Genomic DNA, 26,594 nt, shown 5'->3' with positions numbered 1-26,594 from the left:
CTCACGTTCCTTTATCAAATGTTCTATCCATAGATGATCTCCGGAAAACCTGGGACATTAGCGCCTTGTTCGCCATGGTTCTGTACCAATGTTGCTTCATCGTGTTCGTCATCAAAGCCGTTTTGTGGCTGGATCTGCCACCGGCAGCATCAGTAGCAGTTCTCATGGAGATGACCCGGTTTACCATGAAGGTTCATGCTTTCGTACGTAGTAACGTACCTCGTGCACTGAACGCTTCCAGTGGAGTTAAACGATCATCCGAGGACAAGCCAACCTTTACCGAACTGGTTCCAGCGTTCTCCAAGTTCACGTACTTCCTGTTTGCACCGACTCTCGTCTACCGGGATGAGTACCCGCGAACCAAGCGTATCCGATGGTTTGTGGTCACCAGACACGTGCTGGAGGTGATCGGAGTCATTTTCTACATCAGCTTCATATTCGAGCGGTTCCTGAATCCCGTTTTCGATCACTTTGGAAACGATCAAATCAGTGCGGGAAAGTTTGTGCTGTCCATGTTTAGTAGCGTTATGCCAGCGTCCTTAACCTTTTTATGTGGATTTTACTGTCTACTCCATGCATGGATGAATGCCAGTTCGGAGCTGCTTCGCTTTGCGGATCGAATGTTCTACCGGGACTGGTGGAACGCGTCTTCCTTTGCCGAGTACATCCGCTCATGGAATGTGGTCGTACACGATTGGTTGTATACCTACATCTATAAGGACTCGGTCGAGCATTTGTTCAAAAACTGTAAACCTCTAGCGACGATACTGGTCTTCACCGTGTCCGCTGTATTCCACGAAGTAATTCTAGCATTCGCCTTCCGGTTCTTCTATCCGGTGATGTTTGTGCAATTTGAGTTCATGGGGCTGCTTTTGATGTTCGTGACTAGGAACATGAGTAAGGACGTTGGCAATATTTTGCTGTGGTTTATGTTGTGCGTTGGAAATGGGATTCAGCTTAGTCTCTACAACATGGAGTACTACGCCAGAAGAAACTGTCCAGTAAGTGGGGATTCGCTGGTAGATTACATGATACCAGTTTCGTGGTCCTGCAATGGAATCTCGCATAATCCCAACTGGACCATCACCGGACCATGGGTGATGGATTAGTTAGCTATAAGGTGTTACCAATTAAGATGAAATTTATAGATTGTTCAATTATTGTTTAGGTAAAATATACAAGACTGCTCACATCTAACTCTGATTTATTTTGAAAGAAATTTCAATCATTGGCCGGGTCGAAAATGAAGAATCTCAATGTTAAGAAATAAATCTCACGTTAACGGGGTTTATGTTGGAATAAACGGTAATCACAGTACGCTGAAAAACGGACCGAGTTGCAGATGTGAGCCAAGAAATATTGTTGTTTTCAAGGATCGAAACAGAGGACGGCGTCCGTTAAATTTACGGCAAAGCACAACCATTGCCGAAAAAAGGAACATAGGGCCCTATTACATAAAACGAGTCGAGTAACTCGACTCCATTTCCCTGTCGAGTACAGTGAAACTGAACGAATTAAAAAACCGGATCAAAACAAACTTGGCTCGGTTAATCGTGACAGCTGAGTCACGAACGTTCAAGCAGTCGACTCAGTCGAGCTACTCGACTGAAGTTCGACTCGACTCGACTACTGTAATACCAAAATGGCTCACTCGAGTAGAATGACTCGTGACTCGTCTTATGTAATAGGGCCCATAATGCCTAAGTGCCACAAGGATGGTAAAGTGTCGTAAAAACAATTACTGTCGTCTCATGCAAAACCCGGACGGACGACCTGAAGCTAAAGCTGCAAGTGAAGGTAACGCGATAACCTTCATTACTGGAAGCAGTATCTCCAAACGAGAGGAGGGTGTTGTGTTCTTCACGTTGGATTCCGGGGCTACTGACATTCTTTTGAGCGTAAAACAGTGTTTCACGCTGCATTTACCAAGCTTAATCCAATCTAATAGATCTCCGGAGGATTTCAAATTGTCGAGATTTGCAGTTTCTTGCCATTCCAATGCACCCATGGTTGTCTTCATAAATGGTCACAGGTGATACGTTCCGGAATCCCAGGTCTTCCAAAATACCAATCAGTCATATTGCTTCCATCGATGCCGCTGCCAGAGCCACATATTCATCTTCACTCGACGACATAGTTACCGTTGTCTGCTTCTTGCTGCACCAGGATATGGTTTTACCAAAGACTTGGAACATGTAACCGCTAACAGACGATCTTGATATCATGTTTTGGGCAACGGTCGTATTCACGCTCCAGCTGTGCGTAAAATTCGTCTTTGTCGTCATCGTACTTCCGAGGTGAGGGCTGTGCACGTTGATGATGCAGATGTTGAAGAACCGGCCCTTGATTCTCAACCGACACATTCGTGAGTTGATCGGCCACCACCCGAACACGCGCTTTTGCATCTTTCCCATCACTATAAAAGCTGTTCCAAGCTCATGTGTGTTGAAGCAGCTCTGGTAGATGGCACGACCATCTGGGTACGTTCGTACCGTGGAGCCCTTCCAGCATACCTCTTTGCCGATTTCCATCCGTTGTTCGTTGTTCGTTGCTTATGTTTTTTGTGGTCACGGGCTCGCAAGGCCCGCAGCTAACCCCACTATCTTGCAGGAGGACCGTCGTGATGTTGCTGTTTTGGGTCCCGAACACCACCAGGACGTTGTTGCACTCCGCACGCCGCCCCTGACATGGAGAACAGACGCGTACGAAGACCCCTATCTCAGTCTGCATGCGACCAAAGCATCCACCGGGGTTGGGTACCCGATCTCCGCTAAGGTTGCTCGCACCCCAGCTAGCACCACGGGGAGGTAGAGAATCGGAGTTGCAGACAAGAGGTGATATGACCACTACCCGAAGGTTGGGTGTATGGGGTCTCGAGTTGCACATTGTCTACCGTTCGCTAGCCCTATAACCGTCGTAGCCATGGCTTCATATTGTTTGAAACAAGCAAAAACTTCGGACTTCTTCTTCAAATGATAAACAACTGCACAATGTGTGAAATATCAATTAAAATTTACAAAATATTTGGAGCCTTACCAGGACACCGGGTGGCAACAAACATCCGAATGTACTCGCTCCAGGGGCCTTGAAGCACGGCATCGCGTTCCATCAAAAGGCTCTCGACACTGCTTTCCTTTCACGCAGCTTTCAGAAACCAATCAAGGAAATCTTTACGCACATGCCATCCACGACGATGCCACAGATTGCCAACTTCAGCAGCACATAAATTTGTGGTGTCTTCCAGCTTCCAAATTGAGGTGCAACTCGTACAGATCGTTCTTAAGAGAAGCTTCAGCAATAAGACCATCTTTGTTGCTGAGAACCGCCTTTTCCCGACCATGGGAATCAGTGAATAAAACACTTATTGCACTCCTCGCTAGCTTTTTACTGACAGCAGTTTACCTCGTAATTCCGGCAGATAAACCACATTCTTCAACTCGAACCGGACACCGCAAGAAGTATAGCCTCGAACAACGCCTTGACCAACTAAAGTAACGCGTTCATTTGCCGCATGGACAACGAATGGTTCCTTCAATTTCCGAATTGATTGCAGATAACTCAAGTTGGCTTGATTTTCTCGCTGTAGGATTGATTTAGTTCCGGCTGTCGGCTTCGGCAGTCCTTTTGAACGTTGCCAAGCTTGCCACAGCGATAGTATTTCGGCCCATTGAGTTTCTTCTCCCGGTTTCCTTTTCTTCCGACGAACACCGTGCTCTTGTCCTCGTTCGATTCCACAATCCGGTCTTCTCGTTTGGATACTTCCGCCAACAATCGCTGTTTAACCATTTCCAGCGAAAGATCCTTCTCGTCCAGATTCTCGAGGGCCGTCACCAAAGGATCAAAGCTGTCTGGTATCTAGTGTCAGAAAAAGTTGAGACATCAGATCGTTTGTTTTCAACTTTGCCCTAACAGACTTCAACTGCCGGACCAAATCGTCGAACGCTTGGGAATGCGCTTGCATCGAGGACCCTTCCTTCATGCGCAGGCGAGCCAACTGCTTCCGACGTAAAGTCTGGCTCGTTAACCATCTCGTAGCGAAGGTTTCATCCAGGGCTTTCCACATAGCCCTAGCCGTTTCTTTCTCCCGTACATTTCCTAGGCATGCATCGGACACGAACGAAACCAACAAGGATTCCGAGACCTCCGCTGCATCCAGGAGCAGCTTCACGCGGAACTTCCAATTCTCGTAATTGGGACCAACCCACAGAGGACTGCTTTCTCTTGAAGTGGAGCCCATAATCTGAAGACTTGGGATCCGCAGTGGCCAGAGAAACGCTTTGAGTAAAAATTAACAAAGAAATTTATTACGAAGGAAAAGTGTTCTTTAATGTTCGGGAGTTTGTTTAAGACTAGTGAAAATTTTCAAGATCGCTTGACACATCCTCTTCAAGGATTGCTTCGCTTCAAAAATATTCAAATTTGAGTTATGGTATTTACATTTAGCCACATAAGAGCAAGTTCAATGGTGTTGGGAAAAAGCGGTAGAAATTTTGTCACTTTTTGCACATTTTGAAAATTTGACCATGCAAAAACACTTTCAAGATCTGTGGCCTTCAAGTTTTTTAACAACACGTTTTCTAGTTTCGCATGCTGTGATGCAAAAATAGCAATATTTCTATCACATACGGCTGAAATAGAAACAGTGTTGTAAAAAAATACAACGCCCCAAGATCTTGAAAACATTTATGCACGGTCAAATTTTCAAAATGTCAAAATTTCTACCACTTTTTCCCAACACCAGTGAACTTGCCCTAAGGCGTTCTGTTTTCCGTTTAAAGACGGCTTTTTTCGGATATTCCGATCATTAGTTGGATGTTCAGCGTAACGTTTTATGATAGCAAACACCACGAAATTCGCGATTCACAACTTTCTCAACCGATCCTTATTCTCGGAAGTAACCGTTTAAAATTGTGACGCGCAAAAATTGTCGTATTTCAATTACGGGTTTTTCAACATTCAGCCAGATTTTGCTCATACAGAGATTTTAATGTAATACAAAGAAAATTCTATATAGTTCACCATTTTAAGTTTCACTATAAAAATTTATCAGCATCAGATTGAGGTGGAAATTTCTATAATTGCAATATACAGATATTAAAAATAATGAATAACACGGGTTTTTTTCAGAACTTCAGAAAAAAAACAACTGAATGGATCATTCTATTCAAGATCTATGAAATTAAATATATTTTCAAATGACTTGGCCCAAACTCAAACAGGTAATCCCCCCTTGCTCTATATATTTAAGGTGGGCTATCGATACTTTCGTGCCACCCCAGCGGCCAAGTAGTTAACCCCCAATGTCTAACCAATCGTTCATCCAGCCGCCCAACTAACTACTCAGCTGACGTACACCCACGCAATAATCTCTAAAATTTTCAATGCTGATTTTTGCATTTCAATATGCAAAACTTTTGATGAGATTCCAATGCGGATTTAAAATTGAAATTTATGATTTCACATTCCAATTTATTCGTTAAAATAATTTTTATCTATTTTTGAAGTTGTTAGAAAGACAATATTGACTTCTACACTTACACAAGGGAGAAAAAAAAACTCAAATTTATTACCTTTCACCCTGATAGGTGACATAATTTTGAATTCGTTTGATAATTTATGAGCTAACGTCCTCCTTCGCGGAACTTTTGCGAGAAACCAGATTTTTGGCAGAAACATTGATCCTACCCTTGCGACAGATTTATGGTACCTACTTTTAGTTGCCGGAGACTTGAACTTCAGAATAAACACAAACCAGTTAACAATTGAGCGACCTCGGCAAAATGCAGAAAGTTGTTGTCACTGGTACTTTGTCTTAGCGATCTGCACAAAGTCAATTCGGTTGACTAAAATGTAGCTCTTTCGGGCAGTTTTGTCCTCCCAACTTGAATCCTTGAATTATGATATACTAGTTTATCAAACTAAAAATTCGTATGTAGACGGCATTCAGTTAGTCAAAGAAAAACCGATAGGCTCAGCCGGGAATTGAATTAGTAAAAGTGGGTATCTCTTTCAACACTTGATCTCGTAAGGATCAATCAAGAAAGTATGAAGAACATACTCTTAATCGTAGTACCAAAAACGTTTTCGTCGCTGCAGGTTCACCGTTTTCAATTTGTCCTGAGGTTGGGAATAAAAAAAAGTTATTCTTTGTTTAAAACAGGGTAGTTTGAAAAAAAAAACGTTAACAATACGTGTGAATTGTGAAGCTAAACATGTACTAACATCTTGAAATTATTACTCAGCAAATGTTACAAAAAAAACTAAAAGTGAAAGTGATCGTGTGATATTCTGAGAGCATTTCCGTGCATCCCATCCCATGAAAAGTTAATGAACCCTTCACAGAATCAAGGACTTTGCTTGTTTACCAGTGACTCTCGTTCGAAGTTTTGTGGTCAATCGAAACATATTCAACGACTCAACTAATCTTTAGTTAGAGCAGTTGGAATTTCTATTGAAACATCGATTTTTTAACTTCAAAAATTTAAGAAATATGAATCAACAGAATTCCAACGTTATTGAACCACGTGCAGATGAAGATTCAGTTGGCGGTAAAAATTTATCCTTGAAAAATTCTTCGGTCACAACGATCAGCAGAAATGATCAAATCGCATCGATCGGCGATTCTGAAGAGCCCCCTGGAAATGTTCCGGTTATTATCAAAAGTAAGTGTCCGTTTGGTTAAGTAACATTATAGCCAACGAAGATTCCGTGATAATAAACATGTGCGATTTTTATGATCTTCTAGGGTTAAGTTTTCCGGAAGTGATCGAGAGATGCGATGATGGAAAAATTAGCAACCGGAAGTCGTCCTCGGCGAGCAAACGTTCCCTGAGGAATAAGGTTTTTGTGCCGCGTAACTCACTGCTGACCGATCTGTGCGAGGATCAGAACTTCAGAACGCTCTATCATATTTTCATTGTGGCACTGTTGATCGTGTTATTTTACACGATCGTGTACGACTTTGTCGAAGGTGGAAGGTGAGAGAGCAACTATTTTTCACTTATTTGCTACGTTTAGTAAGTTGACTTGACTAATTTTTTTCAGTATCAAATTCGGATTGGGACCTATCGTTGCTGGATTTGCCAAATTTCACTACTCGTTGATACTGTGGTGCATGATGCTATTATGCACCCTATGCGCTTATCTGCTGTTTAAGTGTTGGATTGTGATTCACAGAAAATTAAAAACTGGTAAGTAATGTTTATAATATGCAGTGAAATAGCGATTTTTATAGATAAATGCTTGGCCAATGACATGTTTTGTGAGAGCAACATCCCTGAAGCTCCCAAAGATTCTATTTTGAAAGTTTTTTTTTAGTTTAATTCATATATAAGAACTCTTCATCCGAACATGGGAGCCAATTTGCATCCATGTTTTGTAAGCTTAAATGCCTCAACCGATTTTAACGAAATTAATTTTATAATATTCAGTAGGCATGACAATAGGTTTTTATAAATTAAAAAAAACACAAAATTGTATCAATTGTCCGTAGTAATTTAATTTATATTTTTTTTATAAAATTGAAAAGTCATGGCATCCATTTTTCGAGATTTTCTGTCCTATGGGGGATTCGTTTTTCGTCTCCGGAGGCGTCATGAACAGATGTCGTCGCAAGAGGATAGTAACCAAAGCATCATGGGCGATGGAATCGAAAAGTTATTCTTTCTCTCCTTAAGAAAACGCCTTAAGATCTGTCAAAAGTTGGGTGAAATTTTAGCTGCATCCCACTTGCACTAATGTAAAACTATCACCCAAATTCGGCAGCGATTCCATCGCCTATTGATCGCTGGAAAAATTTGGGCGTCTATTTCTCAAACAAGTAGGCCTACACACTATTAATTTTTTGGTGTAAATTTATGTCAAATTGGATGCACAAAATTGAAGCATCACTTTTGACATAAAATTACACTAGATAAAACAGAAACGCTTAAAGCCATAAATTGGAAGACATTAATTTTATGACATTTTTTACACAATATTAAATCATCGATGATGTAAATTTATGTGAAATTGGACGCACATAAGTGAAGCATCTTTTTTGACATAAATTTAGATCGTTACAGAAATAACATTGCGTTCCAATTATTCATGAAGGCATTTTTTGATGAATGTCATCTTTCATATTCAAAAAGAGAAAGGCGATACCCGTTGTAAACAAATTTTATTTCAAGAACGTTACACTATTGATTTTAAGTTCATCATAAATTACATTTATGGTAGGAGATCATTATTTTTCATGAACAAAGTATTTGTAATTTCTCTTCAAATTTTGGTTTTTCTAATTTGTCTTTTAACAACAATCATTAGCTGAATCGTTTCATGCATATTACAATCTGTGAATTTAAATTAAGCTAACAAAAATTATGTGAGGAACTACATTCATTACACTAAAATCTGTTAAATTAAACGCCTGAATTTACACACTCCATTATACGAATGAGTCAAAAATGTTCCACATCTTCCATTGATAACCTTATACGTCTGTATATATGTAGATAATGGATTTTTAGGATGAGAATGCTTATTTAGACTCAAGTGTTTTAAGAACAATACTAATGCAGTAGTTAACTGTTAAAAAAATTACACAAAAAGGATTATAGGAACAAATGCTGAAGATAAAATATACGTAGATAACGTCGTACTGACACATGTACCTACATTTATTCTTAATGGCATATCGTTATATATATGAGGCCCTTGGAGCCAAAGGGGTATAAGTGCATGAAAGCTTATCTCGAGAAAACAGGCTTTTAAGTTGTTGTGTTTGGCAATTTTCCATATATTTTTCGAAAATTTGAATTTTGCTTTGGAACGTAAAAGTATGCAAATCAAATTAAAAAAATCTGAAAAAATCATCAAATATAGTTTTAAATATGAAGAATCGTTTGGCTTCATTAACTCAAAATCGACCATTTTGTCACTTATACCCCTTTGGCTCTGAGGGCCTCATATATTTTAAGCACATGGTGGCGAAATGCAATCTAGATGTGTTTTTTTTCTATTTGATTCTATCAAAATTATCTTATTTGTACACAGCACATGGTAATGAATGACGCCCAGATATGACAATTGAACGATTTTCAAGAATAATAGATATCGACATGCGGGGTGAGAATGGGCCAAAAATTGTGGTGTTTGAGTTGTTTTCTAAATAACTATTGTAATTTATTTAATGTAATTTTATTTAGAAAAAAATCAAAGCAGATTTGTTCTTAAATAGTGTATGTATATACAACACTAATGCACAAAATTTGGTTACAAAACATTATTTTTTGAAAATGTTGGCCCATTCCCACCCCTTTGAGGGGGTGACTATGGGTAACCTTTGTAGTAGTTGTCTGATTTATAAAAATATGTTATCAAAAAATAAAAAAAAGATTGAATCTATATGTTTAAGTGAAGAATGATCCCGTAGAGTGTAAAACTTTTCATCTGTCATGTAGATTGACTTACAGTTTCATTTAAATATGATCAATAAATATTAACCACTCAGTTCCTTTACTTCGGCCGAGGTTATTCATTCAACAGGAGCAGATAAAATCATTCTTTGTTCCCTATGCCATATTCTTATCCGTTGTATTTTTATTTGAATTTCTGGTAAACATGTATTTCCTGTAATAATTTGTTAACGTGGTATATGGATGACCCTTTTTAATGTTCTCTCACATCGGTCCTTGCTGATATTAATTTGTCTAAAAAAACAATTTTTTCGAAACAAAAATTTTTATTGAAACTTACCCTAATTCTATAAAAAAAAAAGCTGATAGTTAAAAAAACGTTTCCCTTTCTTACGCTTGTTAATTTACTTGTTCGTTTTTTTCGGTTTTTTTTTCTATTACTGTCTGCAATTTCCTCAGCTGTAATGCTGGCTGAGATATTGAAATTCTTCCTTCGCTTCGTAGAACCTTGTACAAAAATGGCTCGTTAAGTGTTAATAACATTCTGGAAGGTTTCTTCAGTTTTTTTTTTCAATCCAATTCAGCGCATACGAAATTTATCTAAGCAGTGGTTTTATACTTGTTGGAATGATATCCCTTTTTTAAAACCCGAAATCAAGTTTTCTTTTTACTTTTCCTTAAAGGGTGTCCACGAGAAAATTGCCACACTCAAAATTAATTCGCAAAATTCGAGTTTGCCGATTGCCATTAAATTTTCAGGGATTGTAAAATTACTAATAAACTTCATCTTTTATTTACAGTCCATACGCAAATGCCTGCACCTTGGCCTTAACCCTGGCCATAAGATTCTGCACAACCTGTGAATCAACTGTTTTTTGCATGTAAACCCATACAGTTCCTCGACTGTCTTCACTACCTTAGGTCGTTTAAGAATGTGCTGCTTCATAATCGCCCAGTACTTCTCGATGGGGCGGAGCTCCGGAATCTCGGGAGGGTTGAAAATTTTCGGCACGAAATTGACCTTATTGTCCGCATACCACTTTAGCACGTCCTTGGAGTAGTGGTATGAGGCCAAATCCGACCAAAAGATTGTTGGGACGTTGTGGGCCTTCGGAGAGGAAGCAGCCACTTCTGGAGGCACTCTTTCATGTACACCTGTCCGTTCATCGTGTCCTGGGTCACGAAAGGAAACCAGGAAGTTGTTGAGGTTCAACTTCGTGGCACGGGTTTTGGCGGACTTGTTCTGCTTCTCGTCGCGTTTGGGAGCCTTTTGTACCTTGAACGTTCGAAGCCCAGCCTTAGTTTTGGCTTTCTGGACAAATCTTCGGCTTAGGTGCAGCTTTTTAGCCACATCCCAAACGAAGGCGTTCGGGTTTCAGTTGAAGGCCCCAACCCCCAACTACGCGGTTGTGATTTTTGGTGTTGTATGGAATACTTTTTCCTTCACTTCTGGGCTTCCGATCGGTGGTCAATTGTTCCTCGAGCCGCTTAATCACTCGCGACATCATGGAACTCGCGCTTCCCAACATTTTAGCGATGGAATGATGCGTGAGATCCTTATTCTCGTGATGAATGTGCAAAATTTCATCACGCTCGAGCTGTTCTTTCGACTTCATTTCCGCGAGTTTTGATCACAGGACTTAAGAGCCCCTGTATCCATGGTCCAAACAGCCGGTTTAGACCCAAATTCCGACCCGAGCAACCGCACTGGTGATCCATGATACCAGTTTCAACTCAACTGGGTGTAAACAATGCACTATGAACTAAATCCACCAAAATTTTCATTAAATTCTACCCAACGGTTAAAAAGTTAGAGCAATTTCATAGTTTGGCAACTTCATCGTGGACACCATTAAGACATAGGTGGCCAAACCATGGCCCGCGGGCCATATGTGGCCCTCGACCAACTTTTTGTGGCCCGCAAAGCTTTTTTTGGAAAAGTCATGTTTTAAGAATTGATCGGTTTTCTTGGTCTGCGTATATCATCTGAAAAAAATATATCTTAATCTACTCAAACTAAATTCAAAACAAAGATCTGAAAATATCTATGAATTGAAATATGCCAAAGGGGTAAAAGTAAAAAAAAAATTTTTGAGAAAACAAGTTTTTTAATTGTTGTGTTTGGTAATTTTCCATACATTTTTCGAACATTTCTGTTAATTTTTTTTTCAATACTCTCGATGAATTGGTTTTTTTGGCCCGCCCGCCAATCTCATTTCTGAAATTTGGCCCGCCTGTTGAAAATGTTGGCCACCCATGCTTTAAGACTTTTCTCCATGGTCCAGTGCAGGAAAATGTGACTTCTTTAGAGTTGTCGCTGAAGACATGCTTTTATTCTTTATACATATGTAAGTCTGAAGTACTTAACTCCAATTCCGCTTCATGGGACAAAAAAAGGAATGTCTAAAAGCTGCGAAATATGTGTTGAGTTCGGAGGGAAACATATAAAAGGAATGTTGTGTAAGTCGCACAATTCTGTAACTCAAAAAGTAAATTCAAGGCTGTGAAAGCCGCAATCTTAGCTTGGCCCATTTTCACCCCCATTTTACATTTTGGACACTGCTTCAAAAAATTGGAATAACTCTTAACATATTCAACCAATTTTTAGAAGAAACACTGATTCTGGTTTAGCAGATCGTAATGAACGTATTTATCAGGAAAAAGACATGAAATTTGCTAGTGTGAGTTTACACATGACAAACTTTTGGAATGTAGTTTGTTTGTAATTATGACACTGAATTTAGACGATTTCTAGAATTGAAACAGAATATTTCTGAGCCAAAGTTTTTAAAGCAAAAGAAGAAATGATACGCCGGCTATCATGTGTAAAAATTTTATAACGATTTCTCTGATACTTATGAAGATATTTCAAAAACAAACATTTTTCATTTTGGCCCATACTCACCCCGGATGACGGTACTATATTTAGTTCGTATAGCATTTTTTGTCTGAAAAATAGAAATTTAGTTCTGAATGGTAAGACACTTTGCGGACAATTGAAAAAAAAGGAAGGGAAAAATGTATATATAATTTTTCAATCCATTTCACATAGAAGGTTAGTTTTGTTTCATATTGGTTACATTTGGTTGAACGTGTACAAATGTACTTAACTGAAGATTTGTCAAGTGCCATTTAAATTAAAAAAAGAACAAACAATCCGATTAAAATGAACAGACACATGAACTGACAAGAGTCTTCATTTAAAATAGAGAAGATAGAACTGACGAGTGCATAAGCGAAAGGTATGAGTGAAATGAACTGCTTTTTAATGACAAAAAGTGAGGGTATTCATTTTCCGAAAGAATTTTTATTTGAGATACACTAGAGCAAGTTCAAACGTTCAACTTTTCTCTGTTACAAAAAAATTAAAAATTATTTCTTATTCTAGCTCGATCGCTCGTGTTCGCCGGTTTCATCACGTTCACCGTGGTGAAATTGGCTAACGCGCCGTTGTACTGAAGCGGAGATTGCAGGTTCAAGTCCTGCCGGTGAGCCGTTGTATCTTTTTCGAAAAATTCATGATATTTACGGCTTATGTTCTATCATTCTTTGATACCTTATGTTTCTTTAATTCTTTCCACCACCTACGAAAATATGATTATTTTCAGGTACAAAGATGTACCAAAGCGATTTCATAACATCAGTAATGATTTGAATTTTTAGAATTGATATTCAACTGGTAGCAGACACTTTTAGATTTTTTTTTAAATTCCCTTAAAGTGTTGAAAATAATATTCCCTCCTGTCAACCCACACGGTGGTGCGAGTGTAAACATCGACCTTTAAAAAAATAAATCTTCTAAATGAGTCAATATGTTGAAAAAGTCAGAACGGGTATTCCGAGTGTTGAAACTGAAGCGGACATTCAGATTCTTAAATGACTTTTTAAATGAAGGTCTTTTGCATTAAAAAGCATTCAGTAAATGTGGAGTATCAAACATTAACTTGTACTGCAAAGAACTGCAGAGATATCAATGAAATTCGATAAAACAAACAGGAATACGAATAAAATTCATTTTAAACCCTTTACACTGACGCATCTGAAAATAAGCTTTGTGTTTTGACTTGTCCCAATAAACGGGATAAATGTAAACTTTTAAAATTGATTTCGAAACAACAGAAAATATCTCTTCCAATTGGATTAAACCGAAAATGGTTAAATGAATAAGTGATTCAAAATCTAAATCATAAATTACATTGTGGCCAAAGAATAACTTTCATTCAAATGAAAATGTTTTTTGTAACAAAGCATTAATATTTTGAATCAAAGAATTTTCAGAGGAAAATTCTTCTTTGTTTCGGCGGCACTTTCCTTTGAAATAAAAAAATCTTTTCGCTTCGTGTGATTGTTTCCCTCCGGTTTAGTCTTGAGATGGAATATGGAATGTTTTATTTGGTTTCTTTCAGACATATGCAATACGGTTGCGCTGGGAGGACAATATCAGCGATGAGAAAGCGCCAGCCCGGCATAGAATCTTCTACCGATAATTACAACTCCAGGGAAGGTCATTATTGGAGTAGAGTCTGATTTGTGGGTGTAGAGCAGTTAAGAATCGTATCATAAACTTTTTTTTTATTTCAATTTGTTAGCATCGCCACTTCCCAAAGCGGTCCAAAATAGGTCCGTTACCCTAGTTGCCATCAAACAAGATCTTTGACTTCAGGTTCAAGATTAGCTATATATGACAGTTAGAGTATGAGAGTTAGATTTGGTTTAAGGCGCCTTGATTGATTCTCTAGATTGCTACCTTTCAAAGGTGTTAAGCTCGTTGTTGAAATCAACTTATTTTCTCTTTCTCTTACAGATCTGCTGAGAACAACATGGAACATCGTTGGACTGTTCAACTTCCTGTTGTATCAGGGTTCATTCTTGGTATTAACCCTACTAGCCGTCGCATGGCTAGATACGCCTCCAGCTTCCTCGGTAGCGGTCCTGATCGAAATGACCCGCTTCGTAATGAAATTCTTCGCATTTGTGCGTAGTAACGTATGCCGGGCGCTAGATGTCGGCAGCTGCGACACCATCCTTCTGCCATCTTTTAACCGATACATTTACTTCCTGTTCGTGCCGCCGTTGGTTTATAGCGATGAGTATCCTCGAACCGAGCGTATCCGTTGGGCTGTGGTGGGCAAACACGTGTTTGAAGTTATTGGAGTAATTTTCTACATCAGCTTTTTGCTGGAACGGTTTTTAAATCCGACGTTCTATAATTTTGGCAAGGAGGACATAAGCTTGGGTCATCTTATTTTGAGTATTTTTCGAAGCATCATACCGGCTTTTTTGATATGCGTATTTTTGTTCTATTGCATGTTACATTCGTGGATGAATGTCGTCTCGGAGTTGCTGAGGTTTGCTGATCGGATGTTCTACCGGGATTGGTGGAATGCTTCGTCCTTCGCTGAGTATATCCGATCGTGGAACGTGATCGTGCATGATTGGTTGTATACCTACATCTATAAGGACTTGGTTGAGTATTGTATGGGTAATTGTAGGTTCTTAGCAACAATAGCTGTGTTCACGTTGTCGGCTATTTTCCACGAAATCATACTGGCCTTTACGTTTCGGTTCTTCTATCCGGTGATGTTCGTACAGTTTGAGTTCATGGGGTTACTGTTGATGCTTTTGACGAAAAATGTGCGAAAAGCCTACGGTAATGTTCTTCTGTGGTTTTTGCTGTGCATTGGAAGTGGAATACTGCTGAGCCTATTCAGTATGGAATTCTACTCCCGGAGAAACTGTCCGGTGAGCGATGAATCTCTGGTAGATTACATGATACCAGTATCGTGGTTCTGCAACGGAATCTCAGTTAATCTTAACTGGACCATAACTAGCGTATTAAGTAGTAGTTGATAAAATGTTAAAGGCTATACAATTAACCAATAAAAATTCGAAAATTTAGTACTACTTTTAGAGCTTTTGAAAGAAAATCCCTTCAACTTAACTTCAAATTATATCCATGCATGTGTGATTTCACTTAGTTTAGAGTAAAGGAAAATAATTTAATAATTTCTGAACAAAGCATTGGTACTTATCCCAGGAAGCGATCAAATTAACTACCTACAACCTTTTCCACAAAAAAATTAAACCAAAGAACTCTCCCACCTGGCCTGGCAGATGACGACATCGCATTTCAGTCAATTTTATTTGGCAAAATTCGCACGGAAAGCCCAACCAAAACGAGAATTTTGCAAATCGTAAAACCGATTCTTCCCAGCACCGTAACAGGTTTGGCATGCAAATTTTATTCTCGAGAGAGACAAACAAGTTTTCGCATGACCTTGGCAATGGCAGGAAAAGTGGCTTAGGAAATTCATTGGACTCCGGTGCCCGAACACGCTGGATTCGATTGACTGTAATAAAAATCGACTTTAAACTTCGGTATGCGTTTATCAAACGACTAAGCCGCGTGTGACTAGCTTAAAAAATAACAAGGAGGAGACATTTCCTGTAAAATATTTATTAGTTAGAACTTAATCGAAGATTTTGAGGTTTTCTACACCGGTCAGTCCCAAAAAAGTTACTGTTGCTGTTGGTTTAGTCAGAGCTCAACTTCATCCGAGGGTGAAGTTTTAATAGGCGTAAATTCTTTTGAATGTCTCATCAAAAGTAGTACTGTCTAGAAATCTGAATCTTAAATCTTAAACAGAATTAGATCATAAGCAGAATTGTTAAAAAAAACTCCTTAATCGTTTATAACTCATTAAAAATTATGTTTTGGATCAAGAATCCATAATAGGAAGTTACCCCAAAACTGACACAGTTCAAATCTGTTACGGAAAACAATTGCCGAGAAATTATTGAAACCTGTGAAGCATTCTTACAAAATTGCTAGTGATTTTGAAAATGAGTAACGAAGAGAACATTCACACAACAGAAAAGTCAATGGAAGATGAGGAAGAGCTCAATGGAACAAAGCAGCAAAAAGAACAGGGATCATCCACGTTACAAGAGGAAACTAATGGATGTTTAAATTCGGTTAGCTCAAAGGATGATCATGCAAATTATCAGAAACAGGAAGCGATATCTTTGAATGGTATGACAGCCGTCATAATCAATGGAGATGGTCATCCTTCGTCCAGCGAAGCTAAAGAGGATCCTACAACTATGCGGACATATGAAGGAGGTAAGGAGTAAATTTTCCTTTATGGTTTGTATGGGAGCAATTAAAGTTTTGTTTTGAAAAATTGAAATGATTTTTCTCTCTACTCTGGAACCGAGTTGTAGTATCTTAAATCATAGTAACCTTTAAATATGTTGACAACATGCAGAATGGGATTCTTTTTTTCAACTATAAGCAAGTGCAGATGTCATGAAGCTTCTCTTGTAAAGTTAGGCGCTTGAATGCGCAATGAGGAGGCTGAATCCATTCTGGCGAAAAGCAGGTGAAAAACTATTTTTTTAGAAGATAGAAATGGATCAGGTGTCTATATGCACATTAGGAAGTCTGATTTCATTCTGCCAACAAGGCAGGTGAAGAATTGTAGTTATGAACTATACCTAGCCGCTAAAATGCGCAGATGAAAGTCTTGTGCCATTTAATATTTGGCCTCTGAATGGGAAAGATGGAAGTTTAACCCTTTCCTTCCCATGGTAGCACAGGTGATCCACAACTTCGCATAGCTCGCATTTGAACTGGGCGCTTTGGATCAACACCATTTTCTCATCGAATGTGCAAGTACGAATAAAGAATCATGTATGTATGTATGTATGTAGATAATCCACCATGGGTGCACGGATTCACCGCAGTTTCGCCAACGTATGCGTTAATTTGCATCCTTTAGATTTTTAGTTCGGCCAATCTTCAATACAAATTATCACATACCCGACACCATGGCTTCGTGTAAACTGACATGAAATGAAAATGTTTCGTGTAGGTGTATGTCTTACTTGTAGAACGAGCAAACTGTTTCGCAGCCGTATAAAATTCATAACATATTTAGAGTTAAGAATCTACGACAGGTATTCCGCATACGTGTAGATACCTGCCCAGCTGGCAACTTTTTGTACGTTCTTATATCATATATTCAATCAATGACATATTTGTATGGTAAAATAATCTTACCCTTTTACCTGTCTTACCTTTAGACACTCTCAGCTTACCTGTAGCTGGAACCCACCTTGTTTAATTCCATAACCTGTTCACTTTCCGTCCGATCTAAAACAAACAATTTTTAATTATCACAAATCATCATCCCTCAATTCAATAAAACCAAAAAATGCTAGTAAACTACTGACTTATAATTTGAATGCGTGTTTCTGTATGTGTGTGTGTGTTTTATATTTGGTAAGAAATCGTTAGCTTGTTTTCAAATTTTCAATTTTTCGATCCTTTTAATATTTCAAGTAAAATCAATATCGGCACCAACAATGATGGTCATCATTCTTTAACCTTCTGAACTATGTTTTTTTTTTTACCTTATTTTACCTACCTGATCCAACTCTCTCTACCAAAGAGTATTCATTCTCTTTTGCGTCAGGGATAGTTTCAGGGTTTTTTTTTTTGTTTTTGTTTTAAGGTTTTATGCTGTGTGTGTGCATTATATCGTTTGTGTATGTAATGTAGAATTTTTATGATTGAGTAAGAGGATTTTTATGAGAAGATAAATTAAAAAAAACTAATTCTAGAGAAATTAAGATGTAGCAAAGGAATATGTTCTATCTAGTAAGGAGGAGGTGAATGGTACAGCGAAAGATTAGCATGGAAAGTGAAAGTTGTTCTTAGTGTTGGTTTTTAGATGTTTGTGTGTTCAGGTAATGTTTGAAACTGTAAAAATAAAAACTGTAAAAATAAAAAAAGTTAGTACCTATGGTATGTTCAGTAAATTGAACGAGGTTCATATAGTAATCTTGAAACTTACGAGTTTAGATAAAAAAATACATTTAAGTAGGGATTAGTAGTTTCAACGAGGAATTATCAGTCATGAAAAATTTTGAAAAACAAAGTCGCGACTTACCAGGAAGTTATTTCCTCCTTTCCTTCTCCCCAAAATTCCGTCTCACCTTCTGTGACTTCGCTTAATCACCCCTTAACACTACTTATTTTGTATAATAACTAATTTAAATGAAGTACCCCCGCTCTTCCTTTCTGCCAGCCGAAAATATTTCCACTTCCACTTTACTTTCTCCAACCTCAAACACCCGCTTTCTTTCTTATTCACTTTCTCCTTCTTAGTCACTCAAAAAAAATCGCCAAGATATCCAACTCCAACGATTGCCGCCACAGTATTTGCAAGTACGAATAAAGAATCATTGTACAAAATTTTAAGAAAATCGATTCACTAGTTTTTGCTCGGCAGATCGAAAGCTGCGCAAAAGTTGGATTTTTTAAAAATTAAAATCAAGTCGTCATTTGATGTTCAATAACTTCACAAGTTTTCATAATTATCCTCAAATAAAAATACTGACGTGCAGAAAATTGCTTTTGTAAGCAAAATCAAATGATGGTTTGCTTAGATTTCCACTAAAACATATAAATTTTCGAGTAAGTAAAGTGGATCACAGGTGATACACTGGGAACAAAAGGTACTTTTCATCTTGCTAAGTTTTTTATCAATACTCATGAAAATCATTCCGTCAAAAGTTTTTTCTCTTCAGGATAAGTATTTCATCTACTGAAATGACCACATGTCTCAAAATATTTGCAAAAGCTCGTGATTTTTTACGAAAAAATGACATGTTTTGTTTCTCTGGCGAAAAGTGTCATGGCGGCCATTGTTCAAGGCAAAACTGAAAGTTTCAAAAATTTCAATAGTTTGACTTTTGAGGGCTGGATATACCCAAGAAATATTTCACAAAATAGGATCTTTTTAGTTTGTGATCAAAAAAGTGATGAAATTCCCTGTATTTTGGCCGTTATTTCTTATTTTTCATTCGCACCCTCTGTGTTGTTATCTTCCCAATGGAGCATATAGGGGAGGAGCGGGCTATATGCGCCTATTAAGCAAAACACTGATTTAATCAAATATCACATCGAATATGTGTACAAAAACTATATACACGTGTGCAGGCATCTGTTTTCTATACAATGCAGTAATTTTTATATTAAAATTTTCTTCTGTTTCCAAGAAAACGATTTTATTGTAAGTGTTGTCTAAAATGCCGAACCTCAAACCGTGCGGGCTAAATGCGCCTATTTATGTTTTGAACAAAATTTCTGTTTTTTGAGCCATATTTCCGTATAATTTCATTGAAACTGATAGAAAGTAATAATTTCCGTACGACAAAGCTGAAGTTTTATAAAAATCTATGTATATTATAATTTTATCGAATAAAACAAAAGTTAGGGTTGCCATACTATGGAGGCAGTTCATCCATGCGAAAAACTTTATCAAATCTGTTTTCAGATCTTTAATTCAGTCTTAAGATGCTATTCAGAGCTTAGATTTGAAGGTTCAATGATAAAAATCATTTATTTATTCTTTTTAACCTGTTATTTTAGGGTGGAGGCATTTTACAAACATGATGGGGGCATACAAAAACACTCTATTATTTCACCATATAATCATTATTAAACCTCCACAAAAGCTGAAATATGTTGAATTTCTCAAAGTCATTTGAGTAAGAAACAAAAACCATCCTAGTTTTTGTTTTAAACATCTTTACGTATAATTTTTAAAAGTCGAAATATTACATCAAAATGTATCAAAACCTTGTATGATTTTTTAAATTTTTTTGAGTTTGTAAATTCATAAAATTCTTCCTTGCCTTATATTCTAAGCGTATCACCCTCAAAATGCATTGGTCAGATAAGCTGGTCTAGTCAGCTGTTTGGTAGTTGAGCATCACTGATATCAGATGCTAATTAAGGTCGATGCACTCTCGAAAACCGGTTTGGCTCAACTCCGTTCGACCCAGTCAAAACACCAGCTTCTGATACGGCAAAGGCTTTGTGAGGACCCCGTCACAACAAATCACCCACAAATCACCCTTTGTGAACACGGCCTGGGCATTGCTGCTGTTTGTTGTCTAATAGAACACAATAGCTGATGACCAGAGAAGCAAGAACAATCGAGAGATGGGAGTAAGCTGGTACGGTGTGATCGTGGTCGATCGCAATAGACAAAATCATCGCACGAGAGTGAGTTCCACCTCAGAAACCTCAACGAACAGCAAATAAAGCGGAGGATCTGAAGACCAGCCAGTCCAAATCCATATCGCACCCAGCTCACATCGAGCAATCGCCGGAATATCTCTATCCGTTTTGTTGCCTGCATATTGTAACGCTAATTTTAAGTAAAACAGTAATTATAAGTATTGTTCTAAGTTGAAGTGATCTGTTTTACTGCCTAGTCGGCATTTAATTATTTGAAACTCCAAACAATTGGAATATTCGGTTTATGCGGGAGGTAATTGATTGCTAGGCAGACTGGTGTTGCAACCGTGCTGGCGAAAACTACGATTGGGAAATCGATGTTGGGATAGGTCGGATCTAGAGCAACCTATCGGAGGATTTGCAACCAAGGTAATCAGGAACCTGTGCCCAACATTATGGTCCTTCGAGCCGGATGAGTCGAACCCGGTTACGTATTTCCTGATCGTTTGGCGCTTCTGAGGAACGAAGCGCGAACCACCATTGTTCAACGGATAGCATCACGCCAACAAAGCGCCATCGCAGTGCAATTTTTGCTGAACAATAGTGCGCCATAGCATTCGGCTTTGGAACAAAGCAAGGCGCCAATTGATTTAGTCTGGGCTTCGGTTGGACACCATTTTCGGAAAATAAGGTGAGCCCTGTATCGTGGTATATGTTCAGCCACTTGGAGTCGGTATGACTTGGTAACTAATCCCCTCCGTTTTTTTGTTGTGTTTACTTTTTTTCGGAGGACATTCACCTACATAAAGCGGCAGCGAGACACTGGTTCTCAAGTCAATTTTGGAAGTCGGCAACAATTTGCCGAGTTGGTCGGAAAGATTCATCACCGCGGGTGTGGTGCTTTGTAGAGCAACGAATTTGGACGGATTGAAACACCAAGGCAAGGGTCTTAGGTGTTGGTCATTGCAAGGCTCGGGTGTGCATCATCGGGATTTGGAGCGGCGGTCAACGGTACAACTTTATGGTGCGGGTGCACTAGTGGTTTGAAGGCTTTTGATTGTTCTCGGAACGGATTTTTGGATTGATGATGCACAGAGGCTAAGTACTGCTGCGATCTGGTATGTTATTTCTGATACTTCTTGAAGCCATTTTGTTTTTACTTGTGACTAATTGGTCAGATTTTGCGAGTGCGAAATCGATTGTGGAGCTTACAATAAGCTGGATCTAATAATCGTTTATGAATCCATTATTACGCGAATAATTGGATTGGTGCACTGATTGGTGCTATTGCGTCACGAGAATTATTTGGTTGAAACTCAAAGCATTGAGTTCAGATTGTGTTTATAGAAAATTAAGGGTATTCCCTTTTGGATTTTATTTTGAATTTGGATTGAATTTTGATTTTCACGAATTATAATGCCTGTTTCAAAATCCATCAAGGAGCTTAAGGCTACACCCACGCTTAAGTATTGGACAGTTAAACTCAAGGATATTCAATCGTCCTTTACCGATATCTGGGAATTTGTTGAGACCTTTCAAGAAGGTGCAACATTAGGTCAAATTTCTGTCAGATTAAATGCTATTGATGATTTGTGGGAGCGTTTTGGCGAAGTTTTAACTGAAATTAAGTCTCATGAAGATTTTTCCGGCTGTGATGAGATTTATGACAAAGAACGTAAAGAATTGAGTGATAGGTATTACTATGCCAAATCCTTCTTAATGGACAGGACGAAGGAACGTCAAAATCCTCATGATTTGGATCAGTCTTCTCGCACAGATTTAGGTAATCATTCAAATGTGGATCATGTTCGCCTCCCACAAATCAAGCTTCAATGCTTTGACGGTAATATCGATGAATGGCTAGGATTTCGTGATCTTTACCTTTCATTGATACATTGGAAACAGGAATTACCTGAGGTGGAAAAATTTCATTATTTAAAAGGTTGTCTCCAAGGGGAGCCAAAAGCTTTAATCGATCCTCTTCAGATCACAAAGTCGAATTATATTGTTGCTTGGGATATGCTTCTAAAACGCTATAATAATAGCAAACAACTTAAAAAGCGACAGGTGCAGTCACTATTCAAGTTGCCTTCAATGGTGAAGGAGTCGGTAGCAGAATTGCAAACACTTTTAGAAGGTTTTGAAAGAATTGTCAACACCCTCGACCAGGTCCTAGAGTCCGCTGAGTATAAGGATTTGTTATTGGTCAATTTTTTGGTATCGCTTTTAGACCCTGTTACACGTAGAAGTTGGGAAGAAGATTCTTCTACTAAAGAAAGTGATACTTTGTCGGAATTAACAGAATTTCTCCATCGTCGAGTGCGTGTTTTGGAGGCTCTTCCCCCAAAGCCTTCGAATAGTGGTGCAACGCATTCTCAAGTGGCAGTTAAACCGAAAGGTGTTAGCATCAGAACGTACCACAATAATGTGAAGTCGTCTTTCAGATGTCCTGCGTGTAAGGACGGGCATTTCCTTTACCAGTGTCAACGTTTTTTGAAGTTGGCTGTTGATGAACGGGATTCGCTGCTCAAGGATCAGTCCTTGTGCAGAAATTGTTTTAAATCTGGACATATGGCTAAAGAATGTAACTCGAAATTTTGGTGTCGAAACTGCAAGGGTCGGCATCATACGTTGGTATGCTTCAAGGGAAGATCGGATGGTCAGTTAGGGACCTCACGATCGTCAGGGTCATCGTCAAATCAAAAACATCATCAAGAAGCTACTACTGTTCAAACATCCAACTCAGCAACTACTTGTATGATGGCGGGAGCGTCGGAAAAGGTTCATTCTCAGGTCCTTCTGGCTACAGCGATAGTTTTCATCGAAGATGAGATGGGATCACGTTTTCCAGCTCGGGCGCTTTTGGATTCTGGATCGGAAAGCAATTTCATCTCAGAGGGACTGAGTCAACAGATGAAACTCAGTCGGAAAAGGGTGGATGTATCAATTCTTGGTATCGGACAGGCGACGACAAGGGTGAAGCATAAGATTGACGCGGTGATACATTCACGGGTAACGAGATTCTCGAAGGAAATGAGTTTCTTGATTTTGCCGAAGGTAACGGTCGACCTACCTACAACGTCAGTAACTACAGATGGTTGGGTGCTTCCTAGTGGGATTGATCTGGCAGATCCATCATTTTTCCAATCCAGAAAGGTGGATTTGGTGCTTGGAATCGAATCCTTCTTCGAGTATTTCAAAACGGGAAAAAGGATGTCAATTGGGGACAACTTACCGACATTAACGGAATCGGTTTTCGGATGGGTAGTCTCCGGAGGTATGGTAGGAGAATCAATTTCAACGGTTAGCTGCAATGTTTCCACGGGAGAATCATTGGAGTCATTGGTTTCTCGTTTTTGGGCTTGTGAAGAAGTTGGATCGGAAAAATTGTTCACAGAAGAAGAGCAGATGTGTGAGGATTATTTCCAAAGGACGGTCCAAAGGAATTCGGAGGGAAGATATACAGTTGCTTTACCAAAACACTCAGAAACGATTGCGAATCTCGGAGATTCCAAGGAAATCGCTTTTCGTCGCTTAAAGGCTACCGAGCGCAGATTAGATAAAAATCCCGAATTACGAGGACAATACACTGCTTTCATGAACGAGTATTTGGATCTAGGACACATGCAGAGGGTAACTAGTGACACCGCAGTCAAACGGTGTTTCTTACCCCATCATCCAGTAGTGAAAGAAAGCAGTACTACTACCAAGGTTCGAGTGGTCTTCGATGCATCCTGCAAAACGTCCACTGGGATTTCTTTAAATGATGGATTGCTTTGCGGACCCGTAATTCAAGATGAATTACGTTCTATAATTCTGCGTTGTCGTACGAAACAGGTGATGGTCGTTGCTGACATCGAGAAGATGTTCCGTCAGATTCTAATTGCGGAGGAAGATCGAATCATGCAATCGATACTGTGGCGGAATTCACCGACGGATGAAGTTGGAGTGTACGAATTGAGCACGGTTACGTACGGTACTAAACCTGCTCCATTCTTGGCTACGAGGACACTTAAACAACTGGCTTTGGATGAGCAGAACCGGTATCCTCTTGCTGCCAAGGTTTTTCTTGAGGACACCTATATGGACGACGTGATTGCTGGTGCGGAAGATGCAGAAGCAGCATTCCAGCTGAGGACTCAGCTAGAAAATGCTGCAGCGTCAGGAGGATTTCGATTGAGAAAGTTTGCCTCTAATTCCTCAAGGGTTTTAGAAGGACTAACTCAAGAAAATGTAGCTTTGAAGGATTTCTCGGAGGACTCTTCTTCAGATCCATCGATGAAGATTCTCGGGCTAACTTGGTTGCCGAAATCAGATATCTTCCGATACCAGTTCAGTATTCCGGAGGGCTCAAGGATTGATACGTTAACAAAGCGAAAGGTTCTGGCAATTATCGCCACGCTCTTCGATCCGCTCGGCTTATTGGGAGCAGCGATCACTACTGCAAAGGTGTTTATGCAACAGCTTTGGTTGCTACAGGATGATAACAACAAACGTTTGGATTGGGATCAGCCGTTACCTCTAACGGTGGGTGAGGTATGGCGAAATTACTCAGATCAGTTGCATTTTCTGAATGAGATCAGCATTGATCGTTGTGTTGTCGTTCCTGGGATGGTGAAGGTTGAGATGCATTGCTTTTCTGATGCATCGGAAAAGGCATACGGAGGGTGCATCTATATGAAAAGTGTAGATTCCAAAGGGAAGGTTATGATTCGTCTTTTATCAGCAAAATCGAGAGTATCACCGTTGAAAACTCAGTCAATTCCACGGTTAGAGTTGTGTGGTGCCCTTCTTACAGTCCAACTATTCGAAATGGTCAAAAGGTCTGTTAAAATTGACTGTCAATCCTACTTTTGGACAGATTCCACATGTGTGCTTCGTTGGATTCAAGCTATTCCTAGTACTTGGACTAGCTACGTGGCCAATAGGGTGGCCAAAATTCAAGTACTAAGCAAGGAATGTGAGTGGAGACACGTGCCAGGGACGGAGAATCCAGCGGACTTGATTTCACGTGGAATCAACCCTAGTGAAATCGGGAAAAATCAACTCTGGTGGCATGGTCCGGATTGGTTAATTGGCGAAAAGGAACATTGGCCAAGCTTATTGGAAGGGTTTGTGCCAAAAGACGTGGAAAGTGAACGTCGTCGGCAAACTGTATCAGTTTTAACAGCAACCAAGTCAGATTCTGAGTCAAATTTTAATGATTGGTATTTCGGTCTTTTTTCTTCCTACACTAAACTAGTTCGAAGCACTGCTTACATTTTAAGATTCATAAAATTGTTGAAAATGAAGCGAAACATTAAGTTTGACCCCTTTTTGCGTGCGTCAGAGCTTACGGAAGCTGAAAACTTGTTAACACGACATGTGCAACAGGAATGTTTTTCTGAAGAGTGGAAATTGTTATCGAAAAGGTCAGGTGTATCAAGACAATCGAGACTCAGGTGGTTTCATCCGTTCATTTCGGCTGAAAATATTATTAGAATTGGCGGTAGAATTAACAAATCGAATGAATGTGATAACGCGAAACACCCAATTGTTTTACCAGCTCGACATTCTTTCACACGATTAGTTATTCAGCACTATCATTTGTATCTACTCCACGCGGGACCTCAGTTGCTTTTGGCCACCATCAGGTTGAAGTTTTGGCCGCTAGGAGGGCGAAATGTAGTCCGGCAAATCGTTCAAAAATGTCATACTTGCTTCAAATCGCGGCCAAAAACAATCGAACAGTTTATGGGAGAACTACCATCAGCACGTGTGACGGTATCACGCGCTTTCCAAAGAACGGGGGTGGATTATTTTGGACCCGTATATCTACGTACAGCACCACGGCGAAGTGCTGTAAAAGCTTATGTGGCCGTGTTCGTTTGCATGGTTACGAAGGCTGTTCATTTGGAGCTGGTGACAGATTTGTCAACAGAGAAATTCATTCAAGCGTTACGTAGATTTGTCGGAAGGAGGGGTAAGTGTACAGATTTGTACTCAGACAATGGCACCAATTTTGTCGGAGCCAGGAATCAGTTGAATGAATTGTTCAGTCTTCTCAAAAGTCCGAAACACAGAGAAGATTTAACGCGAGAATGTAGTAATGTTGGTATTTCATGGCATTTCAACCCCCCTAGTGCCCCTCATTTTGGCGGATTATGGGAGGCAGCCGTTCGTTC

General features: G+C 39.2%; 3 protein-coding genes across 4 annotated transcripts in view; all 3 read left to right on the top strand.

Annotated features, from left to right (window-relative positions):
* The window catches only part of LOC129747011 (sterol O-acyltransferase 1-like), a 62,958-nt gene extending 61,766 nt beyond the window's left edge, over positions 1 to 1,192 (top strand). For both annotated transcript variants that reach the window (XM_055741023.1, XM_055741022.1), the window contains exon 5: positions 34 to 1,192. In XM_055741023.1, coding sequence (XP_055596998.1) covers positions 34 to 1,109 — 1,076 coding nt within the window. In that variant the 3' untranslated portion in view covers positions 1,110 to 1,192. The remainder of the gene's footprint in view (positions 1 to 33) is intronic.
* A 4,936-nt stretch (positions 1,193 to 6,128) lies between these two features.
* On the top strand, positions 6,129 to 15,248 carry LOC129743137 (sterol O-acyltransferase 1-like). Its single transcript, XM_055735104.1, has 4 exons — positions 6,129 to 6,662; positions 6,746 to 6,977; positions 7,045 to 7,190; positions 14,203 to 15,248. The coding sequence occupies exons 1-4, from the start codon at positions 6,491 to 6,493 to the stop codon at positions 15,246 to 15,248; spliced, it is 1,596 nt and encodes a 531-aa protein (XP_055591079.1). The 5' UTR covers positions 6,129 to 6,490.
* Positions 15,249 to 16,143: 895 nt separating this feature from the next.
* LOC129745793 (sterol O-acyltransferase 1-like) overlaps positions 16,144 to 26,594 on the top strand; it is a 33,188-nt gene continuing 22,737 nt past the window's right edge. Inside the window, exon 1 of the mRNA XM_055739138.1 lies at positions 16,144 to 16,521. Coding sequence (XP_055595113.1) covers positions 16,242 to 16,521 — 280 coding nt within the window. The 5' untranslated portion in view covers positions 16,144 to 16,241. The remainder of the gene's footprint in view (positions 16,522 to 26,594) is intronic.

Source organism: Uranotaenia lowii, chromosome 2 (genome assembly GCF_029784155.1).
Source record: "Uranotaenia lowii strain MFRU-FL chromosome 2, ASM2978415v1, whole genome shotgun sequence".
NCBI classification, from domain to species: Eukaryota; Metazoa; Arthropoda; class Insecta; order Diptera; family Culicidae; genus Uranotaenia; species Uranotaenia lowii.
Note: the sequence above shows the minus strand (reverse complement) of the source record. Positions and strands in the feature narration are given on the sequence as shown.